General features: G+C 35.2%; 1 protein-coding gene across 1 annotated transcript; it reads left to right on the forward strand.

Annotated features, from left to right (window-relative positions):
- The first annotated feature begins 1,478 nt into the window (after positions 1–1,478).
- LOC141389489 (STAM-binding protein) lies at positions 1,479–12,449 on the forward strand. The gene is made up of 7 exons (XM_073961072.1): positions 1,479–2,215; positions 2,569–2,609; positions 5,805–6,291; positions 6,361–6,682; positions 6,745–6,857; positions 11,086–11,188; positions 11,265–12,449. Exons 1-7 carry the CDS (start codon positions 2,097–2,099, stop codon positions 11,325–11,327), a joined length of 1,248 nt encoding a protein of 415 aa, XP_073817173.1. The 5' UTR covers positions 1,479–2,096; the 3' UTR covers positions 11,328–12,449.
- The last annotated feature ends 13,974 nt before the right edge of the window (positions 12,450–26,423 follow it).

The raw sequence follows: 26,423 nt of genomic DNA on the forward strand, positions 1-26,423 counted from the left end.
TATGAACGATTAGAAATACTCTCTGAACGACGAATAAAAAAGTCCCATCCCTAACAAATGAGAGAATTTATCGAAAAAATTAATTATGACATGTCGAAATTCAAAATTGAAAAATTTGTTGAAAACACAAAAATTTTTAGAAAAAAGAAAAAAGATGAATGACAATTAATGAACTAAACATTTTATATAGATGCAGAAGGAAGAAGGATGTGTTTCTTCTTAGTTCCACACACATTTCTTGTCCATTAGTTCAAAATCGCGTAAAAAATCAGAAACAAAAAGGAAACAAATAACTGAAAATCTGTATACACAAACATTGTTTTGACATGTTTCTCTCTCTCTTTAATTTTGAAAATAGAATCATATAAAAATATATTGAAAATACAAAATTATTCAGAATTTATGGAAAAAATGAATGAAATGTGTTTAGTTAAATATAGAAGATACATTTCAAGGAAAGCCTATTGCTTTTCCTATTCATTTAATGTATATTTTATGTGTTTTCGGTTCAAATTTTCGTGAAAATAAGGAAACAAAAATGAAGGAAATTTTGTTTATGTTTCTGTTAACTACGAATGGTGTCGTGGAAACGGGTTAATTCGTGTACGTCGTTCGACAGGCGAACAACGTAATTGAAACGCTCGTGTGAACATGACATTACAAAAGTTTGTACAAATTTGTAAAAACTTTCGGGTTATCGTACAGACCTAATGCAACCAGGCGAGGCAGCCTATGTACCCAGTAGATCTGGCAAACCATCGACATTCCCAATATTAGATATTTTCGATATAATATTTTAAAATATCGATTGCTATCGATATTATCGTTAAGTTGTGAACACCATTAATTTGGAGATGAAAATGGCGGAAATGTCAATGCTTTTCTTGGAATTTTGTACAAGTAGTTCACAGAAATGTGAAGGAGATTAAACAATTGCTTTTATTTAAAAAAAATATTAGAAAAAATACATTCTACTTTACCGAAAAATGTGTACGTGTGACTACGGACTTAAGGGGTGAGTACATAAGCTACCTTGCCTGCTTACCTTGCTTGCTTCTGATAAAAGAATAAAAAAGAAAAGGGCAACCCAGTTCGAAATTTGCTCGGCCTTCTTTATTCTTTTATTTTTATTATGTCAGAAATGAAGCAGGAAAGCAAGGCAATCAGGCAAGGCAGCTTATGTACGCAGACCTTAACTTTCTCACACACACAAAACTGAAAAGCAGCGAAATTCCTATTTATTTCAATGAATTTTAAGCATAGTACACACCGGCCAACAAAACTGACAGTCATCGAGGTCCATTTTGTTAATGTCAAAGTCTAGCTGAATAATTACTTTCTAAATCTCTAAATAATACTTTACATATTGTATATCAAACATTATTACCTAAACAAAAGTTTTTATTTGCCAGAAAATTGTAACAAAAGTTCATTGACTGTCAGTTTTGACTGATGGTGTGTACTCCCCTTTAGGTTGTGGTTTTTGTTCCGATAATATCGATAGGCAAAACTATTTATCGATATTTAATTTTTAAAAAATAATCGATTTTATCGATAGTGCCATCGATTTTTTGCCAGCTCTACTGTTTAAGGGGAGTACACACTAACAGTCAAAAGTGACAGTCAACGTACTTTAAGGACAATTTTCCGGCAAATAACAACTTTTATTTTGCTAAAAACGTTTGAAATACAATGTTTACGGTATTATTTAGAGATTGTAAAAGAAATTTTTCAATTAGTCTTTGATATTCACGAAATAGACTTCGATGACTGTCAGTTTTGCTTGTCAATGTGTACTATACTTTACATTTTCCTTTTCATAGCAAAAACCGATTAGAATTTTAAAATTTTCCTGCAACCTATCGATAAATCGATTTATATTACGTTCAATCACTAGAACCCTCGAGATGGATCTATAGATCGAAACATGAAATGTTGCTAGAAATCATCTGGAATCAACATAATTACCATAACAAACAAAACGACGACTCTCACTTTTTCGCCATTCTAACTTTTTCGTCATTCTAACTTTTTCATCACTTTGACAACTTTGACAAATGCATCATTAAAAAACAACAAAAACAAATAAACAAAAAATGTCTTCATCAAAGGCCATTAACAATATGGCCATGAGTATTGTTGAGCCGCAGGAACGGATTCGATATCTTATAAATTATGGCAAGGTTGAAATTGATCCAAAACAACCAATAAATCGGTAAGTAATTTCACAAATAAAAAATGGCCACTAGTTTAGAATTTCCAATTGCATTCGGGGTCTATAAAATAGTTATTTATAACAAAATTTTCATAATATCTTATTGGCTTATTGGGACGATAATAACCTTCTTCAATTGGCATAACTTAATTATGAGGAATGAGTAGTGTAGAAGGTCCATTCAGACAAGGTCGATTTGTGATGACCGTGGCAGGTTATGTGAATCCTTATGAAGGTTATCCTCCTGTTGATAGGTCGCCAAAATGCAAAAACTATATACAGTCCTTGAATGCAATACAGCGGTAGTATGTGTATTAATAATATCTTTGTTTTTCTTATGTCTTCCCTTACAGTTACTATCGTTCGGGCACGGAAATGTTACGCATGGCTCATGGTATGGCATATTTTGATATTTAATAATTGTTTCGTTTGTTTTGTTATTTTCAGATGTTCATTCTAAACTCCGTACACACTAAAGCTTTTTTGCCGGGTTAACCTTCTTTATCAGGATTTGTTTGACATATAAGCAATGGAATTGACATTTAAAACCCAGTGGGTTTGTTAAATCCGGTTATATGTAAACGTACTACTACGTGAGGTTTCACTTGACAATGTTTATAGTTATTGGATGATTCATTGTTCTACAACTGACTATAAACAGTGATCAATCTGCATTAAGATAAAAAAATGGGGATTAAATGCAGTTTAAGGGCTATTCGAAAATTGGTATTGGTAGATAGTTCTTGTAGTCCGATTACAAATGCTATTTGACTCAATTTCGTCATATTCCAAGAACGTCTATAGAGGACAATTTCTTCCGGTATCTTCCTCAGACAAGTACAACGTTTACCCTTAAATATAGTTTAAGGACTGCTCGAGGATCGTTTTGACCAACAGGAATCCTATGGCGACCCATTAAAATCGTTTGTGGACCTTGCAAGTCCCTCAAGCACGATTTGCAGGCCATGTACTTTACATCCAGTAAAGTTGAGAGAATTATCTTCAAGTCCAAACCATCCAAAGCCCTTCGTATATATGACATATCCATGATAATTTTAAAGAAGTTGGGAACAGTAGGTTTGAGAATCTTGACAAAAATCTTGGAATTACCGACTTCCCAATTGGCAACATTTTGAAGTTGGCTCGCTTAACTTCCATTCTGATGGCAGACAAATTTGACACCAATGGAGAATCGTAACGCTTGATTTCCCTCCTTTGACTTGTAGAATCCCTACTACTTTCATCCCTGAAACAGCTTTTCCACCTCGCTCCTCATCAACATGGATTCATGGACGCCCATAGCACAACCAGCGCTTTGCAAAAGATTAACACAATGATTGTGAATGACCACCCGAACGGACCATTCTGGCAGCACTTGATCTGTCCAAAACTTTCGATACTGCCATCCATTCCAGACTGATATCTAGCATCATGAACTCCACTCTTCCCAATGATGTCAAACGTTGGTTTGCTAAAATGCAAAATGGAAGGCAAGCCTTCGTTGAATTCCTATGTCGAAGTACTACAAATCGGAGTACTGTCCCCTATTTATACCCTCAGCATTTATGCTAACGAGGGTATATACACTTTCATACGGGCAAAATGTGCCTCATCGAAATAATGAGTATGTTTGGACGAAATGTGTTTCAGACAATTTGGAGTCGATTTAGCAATGTCCGTCCGTTTGTCTGGCTGGCTGGTACGCACGATAACTCTCGACCGGATGAACCAATTTGTTCCAAAATTTGGCATTCGTAATATTTTGTCCAAACTTAGTTTAAGCTCGAAGATGGGTTATATCGGTCCACTCCCTCCGGTACCTCCCCCACAAAAGTTCAAAAATGTTCGGAAAATTTGTGCGCACGATAACTCTTGAAGGGAATAACCCATTTGGTCCATACTTTGCAAATCGTGAAATTTCTACCAAACTTAGATGAGGTTCCAATATGGACTCAATCGGTCCGCTCCTTCGGGTACCTCCCACACAAAATTTCGGAAAAGTTCAGTTTAGGACCTGCTCTCGAATCACCTTGGCTTTTGTTGTAACATCTTGTTTCCTCTGTCCCCTATACGACGGTACTAGTTTCGTCAGGGGCAAGTCCATACTTCCTGAGAAAATAGCCTGAAAGTTTAAAAAAACCATATTGCACCATGTTTATGGGTGAAAGCGCAAGATAATTCTCGAACGGATATGCTGATTCCGTCCAAAATTTGGCTTTCGTAATATTGTTTCCAAAGTTAAAGTTCGTAGATAAGCCATATCGGTGCACTCCTTAAGGTACCTACCCCACAAGAGTTCAAAAATGTTCGGAAAAATTGTGCGCACGATAACTCTTGATGGGAATGACCGATTTGGTCCATACTTTACACATTCTTATAATATCTACCAGATATAGATTAGGTTCGAATATGGACTTTATTTGTCCACTTCATCCGGTACCTCCCACACAAAATTTCGGATAAGTTCACTTTAAGACCTGCTATCGAATCACTTTGATTTTTGTTGAAGCAACTTACATTCGCTGCCTCAATTACGATGGTAAAAGGTGTTTCAGGGGCAAGTCCATACTTCTTGAGAAAACAGCCCGAAGGGTGTAAAAACCCCCTATGGCACCCCCATGGTCTATGTCGGTCCATTCCTTTAAGTACATTTTCCGCAAAATTTTTGAACTTTAATCCTAATCAAAATTTTTGTCGGTTAATACGACCAAAATTTTGAAACCCCCTAAAGTTTTTTTGAAAAATAGTGTTTCAATTTACACAGGCTCAGGGTATATCTCTGTTGACAAAGCCGACTGATACTTTTTTACTTGTTTATTTAACATTGCATATGGCTCATATCCACCAGCATTTATTCAGGTGGTGTCGTATACAGACGATGCACAATAGTTTCATCCGGGATCAGCACCATCACAATAGTTTTCCTGAAGCGCAATCTAAAGTTATTTCCGGCAATGTCCTCAAGGTTTATATTTACTTTCTGAGCGAGAGAAGACAACACACAACTTTTTCGTCGATGACGAGACGATCCTTGATAATCTCCATCATTTCACTTCACATGCCACCCATATTAACCAGAAGGTGAAATGTAGGGACAAAGTTCGAAAAGCATATAAGGAGACTTTGATACCAAGATGTAAGGCAATTCTCGCTCCGTCTTATATTTAGACTAACTTCTTGGAGATATGCAATACAAACTCCTGCAAAGGTTAAAAAATAAAACTATCCGAATTGCTGTGACCAATGTGGACATCTCCACGGGCAGAAATTTCGAGGAAAGGACAGAACTAACGACAACCAAGTTATGATATGCCTTTGTTGTAGCCGTTTAAATGTCCCCTTCCGTGGCAGTCATCCTAAGCATTCTGGTCTTGTCAGAAGGATATGCATGATCTAGAGATTGAAACATCAATTGTTTAATAATCCTTCAATATTTATTCAGCCTGATCATGAATATCAACTCTCCTTTAAGTTGTAACGGCAGAGAGACAAAATTCACGGGGAGTTTACATTCATGATCGGGCTGATTATTTATTTATCATCCATTAACATCCGATATTTTTCATTAAATTAAAAATTTAATTTACAGTTTACTTAAACGAGGGAAATCACGAGAATGCATTCATTTTATATATGAAATACTTGACTCTCTTTGTGGAGAAGATACGAACGCATCCAGATTTTCCAAGTATCAAGTCAGAAATGAAAATCATTAACAAACTCATAAAAGAGGATGTAATGCCCACATCGGAGAAATTGCGGCTTAAATTGCTCGATCGTTATCAACGAGAATACGAGCAATTTCTGGCTAACAAAGAGGCTGAACGTGTTCGAGAATTAGAAAGAGAAAAGGCACGACGGCAACGTGAAGCAGCTTCAAAAAGCTCATCTCATGGCTCTTCGATTATACCCGCCAATCTGCATGTTCAAATTGATCCTGAAAATACACCATCAGCACCCGATATGGGCTTACTCGATCAGGTGGTATATCCCAATGATTTTCCCACAGGTGGTGGACAAAAAAGTAACCTGCTGCTGCCAAGTGATAATGTCGATAAGGACAGCAGAGGAATGAGGTAAGCTATATGCATAAACGTAAATATGGTTAAACATTTCATTAATTCGATTAATTCATTTATTTTTAGCATTCCCTCAAAACCAACCTTTGATCGTTCAGCAAAACCACAATATGAACGTTCCGATTCCTTATTGGCTGGTTCCTTGCGTATGGTTGTCATACCACAAAACACAATGGATATTTTCCTGCAATTGGCAAAATCGAATACAGCTAAAAATGTTGAAACCTGCGGTATATTGGCCGGATCGTTGGCAAAAAATCGCTTGCACATAACACACATCATTATACCCAAACAACATGGTACACCAGATTCGTGTAATACCATGAATGAAGAAGAAATATTTGAAGTGCAGGATGATCAAAATCTAATAACATTGGGATGGATTCATGTAAGTTTATTTTCTATTGGTTATGTGGAAAGTGTGTGAATGAATTTGTGCTTCTTTAATAGACTCACCCTAGCCAAACAGCATTTCTATCATCTGTGGATCTTCATACTCAGTTGGCATATCAGTTAATGATGCCTGAAGCAATTGCTATTGTCTGTGCGCCCAAATATCAAACGTAAGTTAAATTTGAAGTTATAGGAGTGTATATAAAGATTGAAAAGTGTTATAAACTTCTAAATATTAATATACCAATTATTTGGTATATATTCTGGAACAGCGTTATATTACAAGTAAAAGTAAGCTTGGTTTTCTCAATATTATCATATTGCTATAATCAGATCAAAGAGAGACCATTACACAGCCTATAATCTTACCACAATGTTAAACGTATTTAAATGAAAGAATATCTAAACAAGTGAGCCAAGGCTATGTGATACCCTACATCACTACCCCTTTGCATTAGATCTTGACTGGTAAAATTCAAAATATTAAAATTGGGATAGCTTAGCGCCTTTGCTCTGAATATCTTCATTAATACAAGTCAATTTTGTTGAAACGTATTTAAGTGCATCGTCAGTACAACTCAAATAAAAAATTGGAAAATTGGGATGTACGTCAACCATCAATAAGCTTCTTTCTCAGTGAGACCCCCATCAACCCCCAAAATTTCGTGAGGATCCGATCAAAATTCCGACCTGTAGTGAAAAATGGAAAAAGGGATGTATTACCGACTATTGCGATATCTCTGTTGTTTGACCACCTATTACAAACTACTTCACATCGTTGTAAAGGTGATATTTTCTACTTTCCTTGCCAGGTTTTGCTTTCGACATATACCTCTTAGAGAAGAGTGATATTCGCTTTGAAAAAAAAACGTTGAATTTTTCTCCAAATAAGTTTTTTCACATTCCGACCCCTGAATAATATCCGGCCATTACCAAAATCAATATATTTTTTTAAGCTGTGGGACCCCCATTAACACCCAAAATTTCGTGACGATCCAATCAAAATTGCGACGTGCAGCGCGATTACAAAAAAAATGGGATGTATTACCGACTATTGCGATATCTCCGTTATTTGGCCACCTACGCCAACCGGTTTTACATTATTGTAAATATGGGATTTTTTACTTTCATAGTCAGACTTTGTTTTTGGAAGGTCCCGAACCAAAGCTGTGATATTCGTCATTATTATTAAAATCGTAAAAATGAAAAGTTGGGTTCTATTAGCGGCAATTGCGATAACTTCGTTGTTTGACCCCCTACGACAACCTACGTTACATCGTTGCAAAGGTGATATTTTCTACTTTCATTAGCAGGTTTTGCTTTTGATATACCCCATATAGAAGAGGAGATATTCGCTTTGAAATAAAGTGTAGACTTTTTCTCCAAATAATTTTTTTGCCTATTCCAACCCCTGAATATTATCCGACCATCACCAAAATCAATAGACTTGCTTCTTCCCCTCCGAAACCTTCAGCAACACCGGATTAAAATTGCGACCTGTAGCGCGATTACAAGGTTTAGATGGACAGACGGAGAGACGGACGGACGGACTCACATAGCCAGATCCACTCAGCATTCATTTTGGTATATATGCATGGGTCTACGACCATTATTTCGATGCGTTTCAAACTTTTTAGTCAAAACCAACTTATAATACCCTCTCCACATAGTGGTGTAATAATAATAATTGTTCCGCAAACATCCCCTACGGGACAAGGGAGACTTTTCTCATATCAATGAGTGCATCCCGATTCATATTAGCTCAATGATAAGGGACCTACTGTTTATTGCCGAGTCTGAACTTCGTGTCCTAAGATACCACTTGGCTGAAATACTCAGGAAATGTCGCCAACATTACTGAGGGGTATTATTCCACCGTTGAAATCGAACCCACGACCTTTAGTGTGCAAGGCGGGTGTGCATACCATTGCACCACGGTGGCACATAGTGGGGTAGGGTATAAAAATGTGACTGCAACTGTCTGGAGGTGGTAGAATACAGGAAAGGTATAGGTTGAATAGTTCCAGAGATATCGTCATTATTTCCAGGGTTCGAGTGTGATTTAACCGTTGCCCACAATTCACTTATTCTGGCGCTAATATTGCATATCTTCAGATGATTTAGCCACTTGTTCCGCTTATGTTCACCGATCAACCTGTTAACTTAAAGTGCCAACTCCCTGACACTGGATACTGGGTTACTGGGGTTGTTATGACCTTCCAAAAGCGGGCTAATTTGGACCTATAATCTGGAGTACAGCTGTTTATCGGTGGGATGTATACGTTCAGCAACTATACCTCGGCAGTTTCACACCTGACTGCTATCCCCATAATTTCCATGTACAGATCATTAGATCCAGGCTCAAACGAGATAGGTCTGTATTGAACAGACTGGTGCAATACTAAAGCTAATTCGCCACCTCCGCTTTTGGTGCGATCCATGTGCGGGAGCTTTTGAGGGGACTGCGGGGGAGTAGCGTATTCTGATAACGACTACTCACTGGCGGCTGTGTCACGTAGCATGCAGCAACATAGTCCCTCACGTGGACCGTAGATGAGATCACCCACTCCCGGCATCTTTTGCATCTCACCGAAGTTTGTATGTGGTGGATGCGGATGTGACAACCTGAGCACATCCATTTGGCACTAGTTTTTCCTCCGTTCCGACACGGACCAAAAGCATCCGGACCAGGCATTCCGGGATATGCTGCTCCCAACACAGAAAAAAACGATACAAATACACTGTTGTGGCAGCCGCTGGTTGGAACAAGGGTGTTGTGTGGTTCTGGGTCAAGAACCCGCTGTCGTGGGATTGGAGATTGGGCCTTGTAGGGTTTTTAGAGATGTTTGGTCATTATATCAGGAAACATGTGCTTGCCCACGAAATAAATTATATTGTAATCAGGATCGAAATTTCAACACCGTACTATTTTTTTAGAAATTCGGGACCTTTATGTCAGGACATCTATACCCACAATTATATGTAGGCATGTTTAATATCTTTCTATAGCGGCTAAATCAAAACATGGACCTATACCGATAATTCTCTGCAGGAATGTTGTATATTCCCAACGAAGACTTTATGCCGAATTTTAATCATTCCTGTAGTATAATGCGGCTAAAACCTTGAGAATACCAAAAATCGGGAGGTACCGTTCCGTTAGGACAAAACATAGACCTATACTTATGAATTTCTGGGGATTTCTGGGGATTTCTGGGGACTATTTTTAGGCCCAAAGAAGACCACAAATACCTAATTTCAGCTATTTCGATAAAAAATTTGGCTAAAATCTTCCAAATACCGAAAGTCGGGAGGTTCCATCCTATGGTGGCTATATCAAAACGTAGATCTATACTGCCAAATTTCTTGGAGAAAGTTTTGTAGCTCCAGAAAGACAAATTTCTGGGGAAAGTTTTTTTTAGCCCCAAAAGAAGACTAAATACTACCTTTCCGCCATTTCGGTGAAATAATAAGCCTAAAATCTTCAAAATAACAAAAAAATTGGGGTGTACCGTTCTATGGGGGCTATATTAAAACGTGACCCTATACTGACAAATTTGTGGTTTCAAGTTTTGTAGCCACAAAGAAGACTAAAGACCAAATTTCAGCCAATTCGCTGAGAGAATCTGTCTAAAACCATCAAAATGCCGAAAATTGAGAGGTAAAGTTCTTCGGGGGGTTATATCAAAACGTGGATCTATACTGACAAATTTCTCGGGAAAGGTTTTTTAGCCCCAAAGAAGACTAAATACCAAATATAAAAACGTGAACCTATACTGAAAAATTTCTGGGAAAAGGTTTTTTAACCCCAAAGAAGACTAAATGCCAAATTTCAGCAATTTCGGTGAGATAATATGCCTGAAATCTTCAAAATACGAAAAAAATCGGGATGTATATTAAAATGTGGGCCTCTGACAATTTTGTGGTGTCAAGTTTTGTAGCCACAAAGAAGACTAAAGACCAAATTTCAGCCAATTCGCGGGAAATTGTTGCTAAAGGCTTAAAAATACCACAAATCCGGAGTACCTTTTTATGGGGGCTATATCAAAACGATAGAGCCCATTTTCATAACAAAGCATCCTAGGAGTAATAGGAACTTCTGTACCGGTTTATGAAGCTCTATCTTAAATATGGCAAGCTATATCTTGATTTAAAAAGACAGACGGACGGGCAGACACGCGGACATGGTTATATCGATTTAGAACTTTATGCTGATCAAGAATATATGTACATATGTATATACATATTTTATAGGGTCTCTGACGAATATTTCGATGTGTTACAAACGGAATGACAAATTTAACTATACCCTCCATATTGTGGTGGAGGGTATAAAAATAATAAAATCAATGCAGAAGTTAAATATTTTAAATCATTTGGACTTTATTTCAATTTCAGTACTGGTTTCTTTATACTTACTCCAAACTATGGTCTGAACTATATTGCTGAATGTCGGCAGTCAGGCTTTCATCCGCATCCAAACGATCCGCCACTATTTATGGTGAGACCTATTTTTTTTAACACAAGTAAATAGCTTTCGATACTAACCTTTTATCTTTTCATTTTAAACTTGACAGGAAGCCCAGCACATTCAAATGGATGCCGGACAGAAAATAAAAGTTGTCGACTTACGAAGATAGTTCCAGGAATTTTATGTCTAAATAAGGACACAATTAAAACAAGCAAGGAGTCAGCAATATTGTAAATTTCCAAAGAAATCTATGAAACGAATTTAAAATTTGATTACAAAATTAAAGCAAATTGGCATACAAAATATTCACCAACCACTACTTTACTACTTTGAATGGAAATCTGTAAGAGAAAAAACAACTAAAATTGGCTAAAACAAAATTAATTACATTACAATTTTTGGCTTCTAAAAGAGAAAGAAACAAAATAACCAAACTACTAAATTATTATTGTGCAAAAAAAAAAACATTATATACCTATATTTATATTTTAAACTTTAGTAAAACAAAAGTGCTTTAATTGACAGAAAAACAAGAACTAGAGAAAAAACAAACAACATACAATGAAATCAAAAGAAATACACACACACAGCATACACACTTATTTATTTACATAAAAGAATACGAAAAAAATAAGTGTGTTAAGCAAAACAACTATTGAAAATAGTTAAGAAACCAGCAACAAATACGTATTGATGACACTTGATATTTTTCGAGAATGTATTTATGTCTAGTTTATAAAAAATAATAATAACTAACAACAACAGAAATAGAGTAGCAAAAAAACCTTAAAAATAACAAAAATATATATTTTTTTAAATTTACAACATAATTTTGCCTATCATAGCATTTGTTTGGAATTTCTTGTCGTTGAATAGCTTTAAATTATAACTTCTAGTAACAATTTATTTTTATACTAACTTTTAAGCAAAAATACTTGGCAAAATCAAAATTAATTTTAAATTATTCTTAAGTAGTTTCTTTGGAATTTGATTTCAATATTAACCTCAGAATTGTCAAGAAGTCAATGAACTAATATCTAATCTACGATTATTACTCATTGTCCATTTAGTTTATTTTCAGCCTCTAAGGAATATGCCATTTAAAATTAAAACTCTCTACATTTATTTTTCGATAGCTATTATAAATTATATTTTAAGCTTAGCCTTATTTTGTTATCTTATTTATAACATGTTTTGTTTGGCATATGTAAGTCTATATGTATGTGTACAACAAAATTATTTGTTAAACACTTTAATAATAAAAATACTACTATTTATTGCTGATCATAAACTTTTCGTTTTTTTTTTAATTTTGTAAGTCGCCTTAATAACAATAAGGAAACAGAAGCTGATGATTTACAAGCCATGTTGGCCAACTCCATCCGTTCTCCATATTTGGTATCTTTTAGTACTTTTCGTACACTTCTAGTTCGAATTTCCAAAAACCGAGCCTTATCTCACCCCTACACACCAACAACCACCCACACTCAAAATTTCAAGTTTCAAAATTTTCGTTTCGTCTGGTCGATGATCTGCCAGTCACTCACTCATCACTAGACAGCGGAAACCTATGAAAATGCATATATGGTTAGGATGGACGTAGGGAAAATCTGATTAGACAGAAACTCGTTTAATCACAAAATAAAACGAATTAGGCCCAGAAATTTGCAAAAATATATACAAGGATTTGTGGTCTAAAAATTCCACCGAAATGGCTGAAAGGTGGTACTAAGGGATCGATTATGCATTGCCACTAAACTTGAGTTGCGTTGTCAATTGTCAGCACAACTGAAATGAAATGTTGTAGTATTGGTGTCAACACAACTGGGTTGTCGATAAACGTGTTATCGATCAGTGTTTTTTATACCCTACACCACTATGTGGGGAGGGTATTATAAGTTGGTTTTGGCCAAAAAGTTTGTAACGCATCGAAAAATGTCTCGACGAGCTGAGTCGATCTGGCTATGTGTGTCCGTCCGTCATTCCGTCCGTCTGTCCATCTAAACCTTGTAATCACGCTACAGTTCGCAATTTTAATCGAATCGTCACGAAATTTTGGATGTTGATGGGGTCTCGGAGGGGAAGAAGCCTATTGATTTTGGTGATGGTCGGATAATATTTAGGGGTCGGAATGGGCAAAAAACTTATGTGGATAAAAAGACAACGTTTTTTCCAAAGCGAATATCTCAGCTTCCATACGGGGTATACCAAAAGCTAACAATAAAAGTAGAAAATATCACCTCTCAAATGATGTAAAGTAGGCTCTCGTAGGTGATCAAACAACGAAGATATCACAATAGTCGCAAATAAAACCCAAATTTTCATTTTTGCGATTTTAATTATAATGACGAATATCACAGCTTTGGTTGGAGACTTTCCAAAAGGAAAGCATGGCTATGAAAGTAGAAAATCCCATCTTTACAGTGATGCAAAGTTGGTTGGCGTAGGTGGCCACATAACGGAGATATCGCAATAGTTGGTAATACATCCCATTTTCCACTTTTTTGGAAATCACGCTACAGATCGCAATTTTGATCGGATCGTCACGAAATTTTGAGGGCTAATGGGGATCCTACAGAGAAAGAAGCCTATTGATTTTGGTGGGTGGCCACATAACGGAGATATCACAATAGTCGGCAATACATCGCAATTTTGATCGGATCGTCACGAAATTTTGGGGGCTAATGGGGATCCTACAGAGAAAGAAGCCTATTGATTTTGGTGATGGTCGGATAATATTCAGGGGTCGGAATGGGTAAAAAACTTATTTGGAGAAAAAGTCAACGTTTTATTTCGAAGCGAATATCTCCGCTTCTAAAAGGGGTATATCAAAAGCAAAACCTGCTAATGAAAGTAGAAAATATCACCTATCGCAAAAGCCGCTAATAGGACGCAACTTTTCATTTTTGCGATTTTAACAATAATGACGAATATCACAGCTTTGGTTCGGGACCTTCCAAAAGCAAAGTCTGACAATGAAGGTAAAAAATCCCATCATTACAATGATGTAAAGCAGGTTGGCGTAGCAATAGCCGCTAATACATCCCATTTTTGCACTTTTTTGGAAATCAGATCGTCACGAAATTTTGGGTGTTATTGGGGGTTCCATAGAGGAAAAAACCTTTTGATTTTTGATAATGGTCGGGTATTATTCAGGGGTCGGAATGTGAAAAAAATATTTGGAAAAAAGACCAACGTTTTATTTCAAAGTTAATATCTCCCTTCTAATATCTCTATCGAAAGCAAAACCTGACAAGGAAAGTAGAAAATATCACCTTTACAACGATGTGAAGTAGGTTGTCGCAGGTGGTCAAACAACAGAGATATCGCAATAGTCGGTAATGCATCCCTTTTTCCATTTTTGTGCAATCACACTACGAAATTTTGATCGGATCCTCACGAAATTTTGGGGGTTGATGGGGGTCTAACAGAGAAAGAAACATATTGATGGTTGGCATACATCCCACTTTACCATTTTTTATAAAAAAAAAAAAAAAAAACAGGGGTAGTGGTGTAGGGTATCACATAGTCGGCCCCGATCCGACTATAGACTTGGCTCACTTGTTTAAACTTGTGAACTCTATTATATCCAAAAGGCACAATTCGCCAAAAAACTATTTTAAAATGATAAGTTCAGTGGAATTTTTTTTTTGATGATCAAGAAAATGTACAGGACATGACATCTATTAGAAGAAATTTGAGGGACAAGTCGAATCCATTGCAATTACCATCTGTACTGTAAGTTGAAGCTCATGTTGGAAAGATCTGTATAATCAATAAATTATAGTACGTTTATATATAACCGGATTTTACAAACCCACTGGGTTTCAAATGTCAATTCCATTGCTTATATTTCAAATAAATCCTCATAAAGAAGGTTAACCCTGCAAAAGGCTATAATATAAACATGGCCTTATTTTAGGTTTAAGGCGTATTTTCGATTGCCAAAGGATGCCGTAGTTTACATTGTGGAAACGTTAAAGGATGACTTCAAAGTAAGTTACAGATCAACATCAATATCCCCACTTTTAAAAGTGTGCGCTGCGTTGAGCTTTTTTTGCGGAGGGAAGTTTCCAAAAGTCCCATGGCAATGATTACAACAATTGCATGGCTCAATCTACATTGTCGGGGGAAAAAAGGCAAAACAAAAATCATTTTTTTTCAAGAACGAAAGAAACGAAAGAACGAAAAAACCTATGCTTATACGTAGGTTTCTAGCTGCTACAACAACAACGAAATTCCCTGGTGTAGTCTGCTGTGTAGATGGAACCCATGTGCACATTGGATTTGCACTCAATTTATCGATTAATATTTCAGACTGTTGTTTTGTTGTTATTTTCACCATATTTTTGATACACAAAATTAATTAATCGTGCAAACAATGAACAATTGTTAAGAATATGTTTTTTTCTTTCAATTTTACTTCTCGTTTCTTCGAAAATATTCACTGAAACTGAAAATAACTGGTTGCTGAAAAATAGCCGGTTCGTCAACAGAGATTCGCAACTTCAGTTGAAGGTTGCCATACATAAAGTAATTTTGAAAGCTGGCAACTCCACTCAACGATAATTGCTATCGATAATCGACCGCTAAGTCTTCGTTAGGGGTATGAAACTTTACACCTGAAATGTGTCCGCATGGGTCCACGTCTTCATATAGGCCCCATAGAGCGGTACCTCCCGATTTCCGATATTTTGAAGATTGTGGCCTCAACATTACTCTTAAATGGCTGACATTTTGTATAAAGTCTTTGTTGTGGGTATAAAACTTCCCACCTCAAATTTGTCGGTATAGGTCCACGTCTTCATATAGCCCCCATAGGACGGTACCTCCGGATTTCTGGTATTTTTAAGGTTGTGCCCTCAATATCCCTCCGAAATGGCTGAAATTTGGTATTAAGCCTTCCTCGGGAGTAAAAAAACTCTCCACCTAAAATTTTTCGGTTTAGTTTCAGGCCTTTTTATAGTCTGCATAGAACGATACCTCCCGATTTTCGGTATTTTGAAGGTTGTGGCTGTGGTTATACATTTCTCTATTTTATTGACTTGTCTAAAGAGAATTTATAACAGAAAAATTGTACACACAAACATTTTTGTACCAATTATTGAAATATTTGTTGCATAAGAAAATATGTAAAATACATAAATTTTGCATATCCAAAAATTTACGCATTTTGCATAATTTTGCATATGTCATATGTTTCGATTGCAAACATAGGGGTTGCATAAAATGCCGCTGTCTACTTATCACTAAGCTTTTTTATATATACTTTATTTCATATATCATAAAAATTAAAAGTGATTTGTGCGGGACCATTTTTAAAGTTTAAATGGAATAAAATTTATTTTAGTCAATAATAGGCAAAAGGCCTTTCATTCGTGCAACAGGAAATAAATTTATGAGAATTTTTTTTTCATCTCAGGGAATTTTTTCAAAGTGATTTGTGCGGAATCTTTTTTATAATAAAATAGAATGAATGTTATTTTAGCCTTTAATAGGACAAAGTTCATTCATCAAATCTTACTACAGGAAATCCTTTTTGAGAAAAAAATTTCAAAAAATCACAACCCTAGTGTATATCCCTCAAAAAAGTTAAAAATAGCCTCTTAAGTGCAGTTTTTGGTCTATTCGTTTACCGAAGGTACTGCTTATGGTTCTATTTAGCGCTATATAATGTTTTTCGTGGGTAAGTCCATGTTTCTTGACACATGTATTGACTTGTAAGCTCTATCAAATAATATTGAGACCTGCCATTTAAGGTACATAAATGAAGATCGAAGATGGACGAACATTTTAAAGTTTTGTGATAAAGGTGCCAGAAGAAGTTGTGCGGCATAACTTCACATCGTACCTCTCTCACAAAAGTTCTACATTTTTGCTTAATTACAGTTTAGAGACCCTTCGATGAAGATAGTCCGTGTGTTTCTGATTACAACGATATAATTTTTCGTGGGCATGTTCATGTTTACTAACATAAAAAGCTTTAAAAAATTTCACGGTGACCAACTAAAATAGCTGGTTGACACTGTACCTATAGAAAATTGGACCCAGTTTAAAGATGGACTATGTCGGTCAATTCCTTCAGGTAAAATTAGGGATATCTTCGTTGTACATTTAGGTCCACCACTTCTCTTATTGTACAGTCATAACTTTAGGTTATTTAGTTGTTGGTAAAACCGACAGGAAATCAAGGGCCTAATTATGTGATTCGATATCGAGTTGTTTCAAACCGAGTACTCAAAGTTGGTAGGGTAAGTGCACCAGTAGTCGGCACTTTAAGGATTCTCGTATCTTCAGCCGTATGTCATTCCGAGTCTAAATATCCAATCAAATTAAATTTAAGTTGTTATGATTCGTTATTTTGTGTAGTTTTAGATTATATAAACAATTTTTTTGATTATTTCTGTTCAACATGCAAAAAATACAATTTTAGTGAAATACTGCTTTTTTACCAGTAGTCGGCACCATTCCCCAATAGTCGGCATGATATGATCCAGTAGTCGGCATGTTATATTTAAATAAAGAAAAAAATGCATACTTTACATTTTTTCTTAAATATTTGAAAGAACAATAGCTTAAGCATTAGTTATTTATGCATTTCTAGTTTATTATATACATTTCTATTGATTTTACTTCAAAAAAAGGAAATTTAAACATATTGTTTAAATAAATTAGTTCGTACCAATAGCCGGCATCTATTACCCAGTTGTCGGCACCCTACAACGCACGTACTTCAAATCATGGCTATTGTTGCTTTAAATCGCTAAAGTTTCTTTCAAATTGAAACAATTTTTCTATTAATTAGCCTTTAAAGTATTTGTTTAGTATTTTTTATAATTTTTAGCTAAAAGTAATCGATAAAAATCAATGTTTATAATCCCATGCCGACTTCAGGCAAATTTTATATTTTTTTCTCCCTAAAGTCGGCATCAGCAAAAATTGCACAATTATAAATATTTTTTAAAAATTTCTTTTTCTGAAGTGTTCTTTTAACTGTTCTCTACCTATATAACAAAAATGTTGTGGAAAATTTCTTCATTTTAAAATAATTACAAAGCTTATAAGGTTAACATCTCCACAATTTTTTTCTTAAGAAACATGCATTTTCTGTTGTGGTGAAAAACACTCCTAGCTCAATGAAATTTTATATAAAGTTAGCTGAAAATATTGTTGAAGAATTTCTAAGATTATTTTCCTATTTTGTTTTCTTAATTTTTAGTTATTTGAGTTCAAATTCAAAAGGTGCCGACTACTGGTACATGCCGACATTAGGTGCACTTACCCTATGACAACATTTGTAATCGAGTCAAATTATCGAGATATTGAGCATAAATTTGCGAGAAATTATTCGCAGCTATATTGCCTATCGTAAACTAACAAAAAGAAAGATTTCTTATTGTATTTTTGTTTAAAATGTAAAAATTGTTGTTTGTTGTCGGTTTATAAAAAAAATAAATAAAATTAGTATATAAATCTCAGCATTTTTTACACAAAATTAATAATTGTCTGGCACCTGGGAAGTTTTTGCAGATTCTGAAACTAAAATGTTCATAGATGAGAAAAATCAAAAAACAAAAAAAGTCGCCGGAGAGCTTTTTAAATAAATAGCGATTCAAGTTGATATTTTTAGGGGTAGTTTAGGTTTTGGATGCCACCGTGGTGCAATCGTATGCACACCCGCCTTGGATTTTTCTCATCTATGAACATTGTAGTTTCAAAATCTGCAAAAACTTCCCAGCACCGTGCCTGTGTATGTTCTTCAGGTTTCTAGTAATCTTCTTTTAATCTTCCTAATCTTCTCTTAAGACTTCTTCTAAAAATATCTTTAGCAAGATAGGTTGGGAATATTTGCGTTTTTCTTCTAACAACAGCTGTTGTGATAAAAAATACAATTTTAACAGCTCTTAAACTGAGCATGCGCTTTTGATAGACATCACAACAATCCGTCAGTCCTTTGAAATTTGCGAGAGTGAGAAAATCCATTGAAATAAATTCCGACATTCCGATGGATAATGTTATTCCACTGCACAATGGTCCCAATCCAAATTTTCTGGCCAAAACTATTTCAACGTCCATTTTGTATTGAAATTAATTATTATTTATAATAAATGTGTACAAACAGCAATTCTTACGTTTTATCGACCAAAATGACCACAAACTGCCAACATTTGTTGAACAGGGTGGTCCCGTTGTGTGGGGTCGAAACCAAAACATTGACCTATGTTAATAATTTTTGGTACGAAGGATTCATATCTTCCAAGAGGTCAAAATACCAAATTTCAGCCGAATCGGTCATAAAGTGTCGCTAAAATCCACAAAATATCGAAAATCGGACAGTACTTTTATGTGGGGGCAATGACAAAAAATGGACCTATAGTCAAAAAAATTATACATACTTGTTTTCTACACTCTGAAACCCTTAAATATGCATTTTAAGGAAAATCGGTTGATAGATGTGGTTATTACCGTTCTATTTCAAGTGTATAATACGTACAGTCACAACAGATATTTACAGAAAATTCTCCCATCTTAAAATAGAAAAATCCACTTTATTTTAACTGTGGCAAATTTGAGCATACCCTGAGCTGTGTCGAGCAGAACAAGCTGGCTTCCGCCCCCTCAAATCGTGCGTTGATCATATCAATAGTCTTCGCGTAATAGTTGAACAAAATGTCGAATATCGGTCGCCGTTATACCTAATTTTCATCGACTTTCAGAAAGCGTTTGACAAATTAAGCCACCAGGCAATATGGGCTGCAATGCGGTGCAAAGGTTTTCCCGAGAAAATCATAGAACTTGTTAGGCACCTGTACGACGGAGCAAACTGCCGCATATTGCATGAAGGAGTTCTTAGTGATAAGGTTTTCATCAAAGTAGGAGTAAGGCAAGGCTGCATATTATCCCCAACACTATTCAACATAGTCCTAGATGTTGTTATGAACCAAGCACTCCAAAGCCAAAGGGGGATTAGCTGGGGACTACATGGATTCCTGCAAGATCTTGACTATGCTGACGATATCTGTCTACTTGCGCACACATATGATGATATGGCTCGCAAACTCAAATCAATTGCTACAATTGCCGCCAATGCCGGACTTCATATAAACATTGAAAAAACAAAAGCAATGCGACTAAATACAACGAACAATCGTCCATTTCTTCTAAACGGAAAACCGCTGGAAAATGTGCAATCTTTTATATATCTAGGTAGCACTATTACAAACACCGGTGGAAGCGCTGGCGATATCGAGCACCGTATAAAAAAGGCACAGCAAGCTTTTGGACAACTCAAGAACATTTGGACATCAACATCTCTTTCCATTCAAACCAAGATACGTATTTACAACTCAAACGTAACTTCAGTTCTTTTGTACGGTTGTGAAACATGGAACGCGGCGCCTCAGCTCATACAGCGACTACAAAGCTTCAGCAATCGCTGCCTAAGACGCTTGCTAAGAATTTACTGGCCCAACACAATACCAAACAACAGGCTATGGGAGCTAACGAGTCAAACGCCAATCTATATAAATATAATGGAACGGAAATGGAAGTGGATAGGGCATACACTGCGGAAGGATGCTGGTGATATAACAAGACAAGCCATTGAATGGAATCCACAGGGATGTCGGAGAAGAGGACGCCCAGCACACACCTGGAGGCGACAAATTGAAAAAGATGTTGAAAGAAGCGGTGTTACATGGAGTGAAATAAAATTATTAGCATTAGATAGAAATAGATTTCATAATTTTGTTCTGGCCCTATGCTCCTTATAGGAGTTTAAAGGAATATATATATATATATATATATATATATATATATATATATAAATTTGACCACGATTTGACTTCTGAATTTATTAGTACAGACCCCCTGTTATCTTTCAAATTCGATTTGGAGGATATTTGGGCATTTTTTTAAAAGTTTAAGTATATTTAAAAAATATTTGTAAAAAATAATTTTTAATATAAACTCCGGTTCATCTGAATAGAACCAACCAATATTTGTCTACAAATACCGTTATATCAGACGAATGGAGAGGAATTGTAAATTATAATTTTGTGGACATGTAGAGTATATAGTAGCCGATATTTTCAATACCTAACATGTTTCACATATGCGTCATAACGGTACTTTTTACTCGCTTTTTTAAAAAATGTCAAAATATTAGCATGTTTTAATGGTTCACCAGGATAGAACCACCCTAAGAATTTACACAAATCCTTTGTTAGATGTGGTAAACTTTAACAATTATAAATAAATGCAGTTAGTGTTGATTGCCAACAAATATTGTGCAAAAATTTGTATTAGTGTCTTGAAATTTGATGAAAATCGAGGCTTAGAGCTCCAAAAAATATTTTTATGAAGAAATCGGTAGAAATAAATTATAAAGTCAAAATTTTATACTGAATTATGTTCAAAATTTTCTATACTACAATAAAATTACAAAAAAGTCATATTTGATAGGTTTATGAGTCCGAAACAGAGGAAATATGGTAAAAATAATTCAAAAATCTACCTTTCCAATCCAAAATTTGATATTTTATCTCAGGAAAGTGAATGCAAATCGATGGGTTCCACCCAGTTTCGTTGGCTGTGGTCCAAAAAATTAAGAAAATTCCACCGCTGAACGCTTCATGTCAACATCAAGGGCTTTGATTTAGAAGATATCGCATGACATGGAAAGCACAGAAACAAAGGCGATCTTTTTTGTGTAATAACGGATCAGAAATATTTTTTCGGTTCTTATACTATGAGTAAAAGATGTGTGAACATCATAACCATCAAAATTAAACCCTTTCCTTTCGAAAAAATTAACGTCTGCCTTCACATCAAATGTCTTAGAACCTTTTGAAATTCCAAGGACTTGATGGTGACATGAAGCGTTCGGCGGTGGAATTTTCTTTATTTTTTGGACCTGTAGATGTCCACAGCCGACGAAACTGTGTAGAACCCATCGATTTGCATTCAATAAGGTTAACATTCATTGTAGACAAATATTGGCTGGTTCTATTCAGATGAACCGGAGTGTATATAAAAACATTGATTTTATTACGCTAATTTTACAAATTGCATCGTTCTTTTTGTAAATATTATGAAAGTACTCATTAATAGCTTCCCGATTCATAATAACTTTGGTCTCACTTCTGTATATTTATGCAGCGACGCAATACAACAAAAATTGTATATTTTACAGCACAAAGTCTGTTTTATCTATATATATAAAAGAGTAGTGAGGTGAGTGACTGACTGACTGATTGACTGACTGATTCATCAGCGCCCAGACGAAACCGCTGAAGCTAGAAAGTTGAAATTTTGGGTGTAGGTTGCTGTTGGTGTGTAGGGGTGAGATAAGGCTGGGTTTTTGGAAATTCGACCTAGAAGTGTACGAAAAGTACTAAAAGGTACTAAATATGGTACCCTTTGTATTAGGCAAACGGTAAGAGCTAGAATTCTGAAATTTGGAATGAGGATAACTGATGGAGAGCTAGAAAGATGTACCAACAGGTTTTTGGAAATTCGAACTACAAGGGTACGAAAAGTACTAAATGGTACTAAATTTAGTACAATTTGGATTTGTGTGAACGGATAGTGCTGGAATCCTGAAATTTGAAATGAGGGTCACTGATGAAGAGTAATAATGAAAGGTTTTTAGAAATTCGAACTGTAAGGGTACGAAAAGTACAAAATGGTACTAAATTTAGTACAATTTTGATTTGGGTGAACGGATTGAGCTGGAATACAGACATTTGGAATGAAGGTCATTGATGGAGAGTAACAAAGAAAGGTTTCTGGAAATTCGAACTATAAGTGCACGAATAGTACTAAATGGTACTAAATTTAGTACAATTTGGATTTGGGTGAACGAATAGAGCTGGAATCCTGAAATTTGGAATGAAGGTCACTGGTGAAGAGTAAAAAAGAAAGGTTTTTGGAAATTCGAATTACAAGGGTACGAAAAGTACTAAATGGTACTAAATTTAGTACAATTTTGATTTGGGTGAACGGATTGAGCTGGAATACAGACATTTGGAATGAGGGTCACTGATGAAGAGTGACAATGAAAGGTTTTTGGAAATTCCAACTATAAGGGTATGAAAAGTACTAAATGGTACTAAATTTAGTACAATTTGGATTTGTGTGAACGGATGGAGCTAGAATCCTGAAATTTTAAATTAGGGTCACTGGTGGAGAGTAAGAATGAAAGGTTTTTGGAAATTCGAATTATAAGTGCACGAAAAGTTCTAAATGGTACTAAATTTAGTATAATTTGGATTTGGGTGAACGGATTGAACTGGAATCCTGAAATTTGTAATGAGGGTCACTGATGGAGAGTAACAAAGAAAGGTTTTTAGAAATTAGTACTAAAAGTGCACGAAAAGTACTAAATGGTACTAAATTTAGTACAATTTGGATTTGGGTGATCGGATAGAGCTGGAATCCTGAAATTTGGAATGAGGATCACTGATGAAGAGTAAAAATTAAAGGTTTTTGGAATTCGAACTATAAGTGTACGAAAAGTAATAAATGGTAGTAAATTTAGTACAATTTGGGTTTGAGTGAACGGATAGAGCTGGTATCTTGAAATTTGGAATGAAGGTCACTGATGGAGAGTAAAAAAAGAAAGGTTTTTGGAAATTCGAATTAAAATTATACGAAAAATACTAAATGGTACTAAATATAGTACAATTTGGGTATGGGTTAACGAATAGGGCCGGAATCCTGAAATTTGGAATGGGGGTCACTGATGAAGAGTAAGAAAGATGTACCAAAGGTCGAAAAGTCCTAAATGGTAGTGAGTTTAGTATGATTTGGATTTGAAGAGCTGGAATCCTGAAATTTGGAATTAAGATTACTAAAAAAGAAAAGCCGAAAAGTGAGTGTGATTCTCATTCATATGAGAATACTAGACACTTAAAGAGTTCGGTTTTTCGCTAAAAAGGCATCATTTCAAAAACTGAGAAGCCAATTGATAATTCCCTTCGCCGGGATGAAATCATGATATTGGTAGCGATCAGTAAAATTTTGCAACACTGTCAGTTCGTTTTGAAAAACATTACTCTCTGTAATAGAGGGTAATAAATGAAGTTGAGCCAATGGGGGAATACTCCACTCAAACAATCGAAAATGAGATTGAACTTCAACAATAAACAAAACAAACAATTAAGATTACTGTTGGAATATAGAATTGAGATATGGAGGTAGCTTTGGAAAATCGTACAAATGTGCACGAAGTACTACTAAATGGTACGAAATTCGCTATATTTTGTATTTGCGTGAACAGAGTGGAGTGTAGGATTGAGGTAGTTTTGGAAATTCGTACTTATGGAAAAGTGCTAAATGGAACTACATTGGCTATAATTTGGGTTTAGGTGAACGGATAGAGCTGAGATATGAAAGTACATTTTGGAAAATCGTGTACGAAAAGTGCTAAATGGTACAAAATTTGGTACCTTTTGGCATTTGCTATATGGTATATAATTTTGTACAATTTGTGATTTTGTAAAGGGTAGAACTGGAATTTTGAAATTCGGTATTAGATTAGCAATTGGTGATTAGAGTGGAGGTAGGGAGGAGGTTTTGAAAATTCGTACTTATTTATACAAAAACTACTAAATAGTCCTCAAATGGGTTTCAGGGGAACTGGTAAAACTGAATCGGGGTTAGGATATATGTTGAATATAAGGAAGTAATTTTTAAACGTTTACCTATGTGTAGGAAAAGTTGGGTAACATCTTGATATCAAAACCATTTTAAATAGTTAAGGTACTAAATTTGGTGTTGGGTGTAGGAACAAAGCTGGGATTATATAATTTAAAAATACGCTATTTGTAAAAAAAATACGAAATGGAAAAATATTTGTTATGAAGATCGCTCTAAAGTTTGAGACAAAGTTCTGAGTTTGAAAAATTGTACTGAATATTGTCCCATTGATTTGATGTTAACGCCAAGGAGTTTCTAAATAATGTACTGAAATAAAGTAGTCAAACGTGAAGTATCCTTTCAAAAAATGTTTTTTGTTCTGACCCCTTTGGTATGTAAATTTGAAAACGTGGTCCAATGCGACAATTTTGTTAACTAGAAGGTATTTACCCCTGATATTAAAAAATCCTAAATTGAAATGCCTTCAAAAATTTTTCCGTTATATACGGTTGACATACCGGTGCACATTAAGTACAATTTTTTGTAAAGAAGTTTTCTAACCTTTCATGCCACAAATTCCGAATTTCGGTTGGAAAATGTGCAGAAGATCTTCAAATTACTCTAAATCTTCAAAATATCTCTTCTAATAAACGTGGATTGAAGTGGAGATTTTATAAATTAAACTTTTAAATTAAACTTCTGTTCTATTCTGAGTATTCAAGGTCCAAATTTAAAGAAAATTTTACAATATACATTTGTTCTTCTTTAAAAATACACTAAGTCGAGAGGTACCGTTATATGGGGATATACGAAACCGTGGCCGAAAATTTAACGGACCTATTCGGGTTCTGGGCGAAACCGCTAAAGCTAGAACCTTGAATTGTGAATGTGCGTGATTGTTGTTGTGAAGGGGTGAGATAAAGTTTAGTGTTTGGAAATTCGTACTGGAAGAGAATGCTGTGTTAGTGAAGGGGTAAAACCAGGAGTCAAATCTGAATTTTGCAATATGATACGTAGTTTTGGAAATTCGAAATAAAAAATATGGTAGCTGTGTAGGGATGCGATAAGGCATTTTTTTTTTTTTTTAATTCTGACTACAATCGAAAAAATATTGGTAATAAAAATAGGTCTTAGTACAACAGAATCTCCAGTATTCACCATTCCCGTATTAAATATTGTTTACATATATTTCGTTTCCTTTCCGCATACGAAGTAGCGGGCATTTGCTAGTTTTTACATAAAAAAGTGTCAACTTTGGTACTGCGCCAATAAACGAATACTAACGTTATTTACAAAACCTAATTATTTTCAGATGACTTGATGTGTTTTTTATTATTCTGTGCACAAAAAAATTAAAATTTCGAAACTTCAAAAATAGGGTTTTGGCCAAAAATTTCCTGATTGAAACCTATGTGCACTGTTGAGATAAAGTTGTTTCTTCTGTTATCATTATAAAAAAAAAAGTTAAGTTTACAGTAATAATGTTCAGTTATACATTTTCCTGATAATAAAACCCGTTTCTTTGGTCGATCCAATAAAAAAAGCTATTTCTGAAGGCCTTTTGTTTAGAGCTGTTGGGCATATAATTTCAGGATCTTGTTAGCAGAATAGCAAGGTGGAAATT

Source organism: Musca autumnalis, unplaced genomic scaffold, assembly GCF_047663935.1.
Source record: "Musca autumnalis isolate F117 unplaced genomic scaffold, ASM4766393v1 scaffold_1, whole genome shotgun sequence".
Classification (NCBI taxonomy): domain Eukaryota; kingdom Metazoa; phylum Arthropoda; class Insecta; order Diptera; family Muscidae; genus Musca; species Musca autumnalis.

What these genes read in the sequence shown, in the direction of transcription:
- LOC141389489 (XM_073961072.1), top strand. Translation starts at nt 2,097, where the DNA reads ATGTCTTCATCAAAGGCCATTAACAATATGGCCATGAGTATTGTTGAG. An exon ending in AATGTTACGCATGGCTCATG is followed by an intron (nt 2,610 to 5,804) that starts GTATGGCATATT and finishes TTTAATTTACAG; the next exon opens with TTTACTTAAACGAGGGAAAT. An exon ending in TAACATTGGGATGGATTCAT is followed by an intron (nt 6,683 to 6,744) that starts GTAAGTTTATTT and finishes CTTCTTTAATAG; the next exon opens with ACTCACCCTAGCCAAACAGC.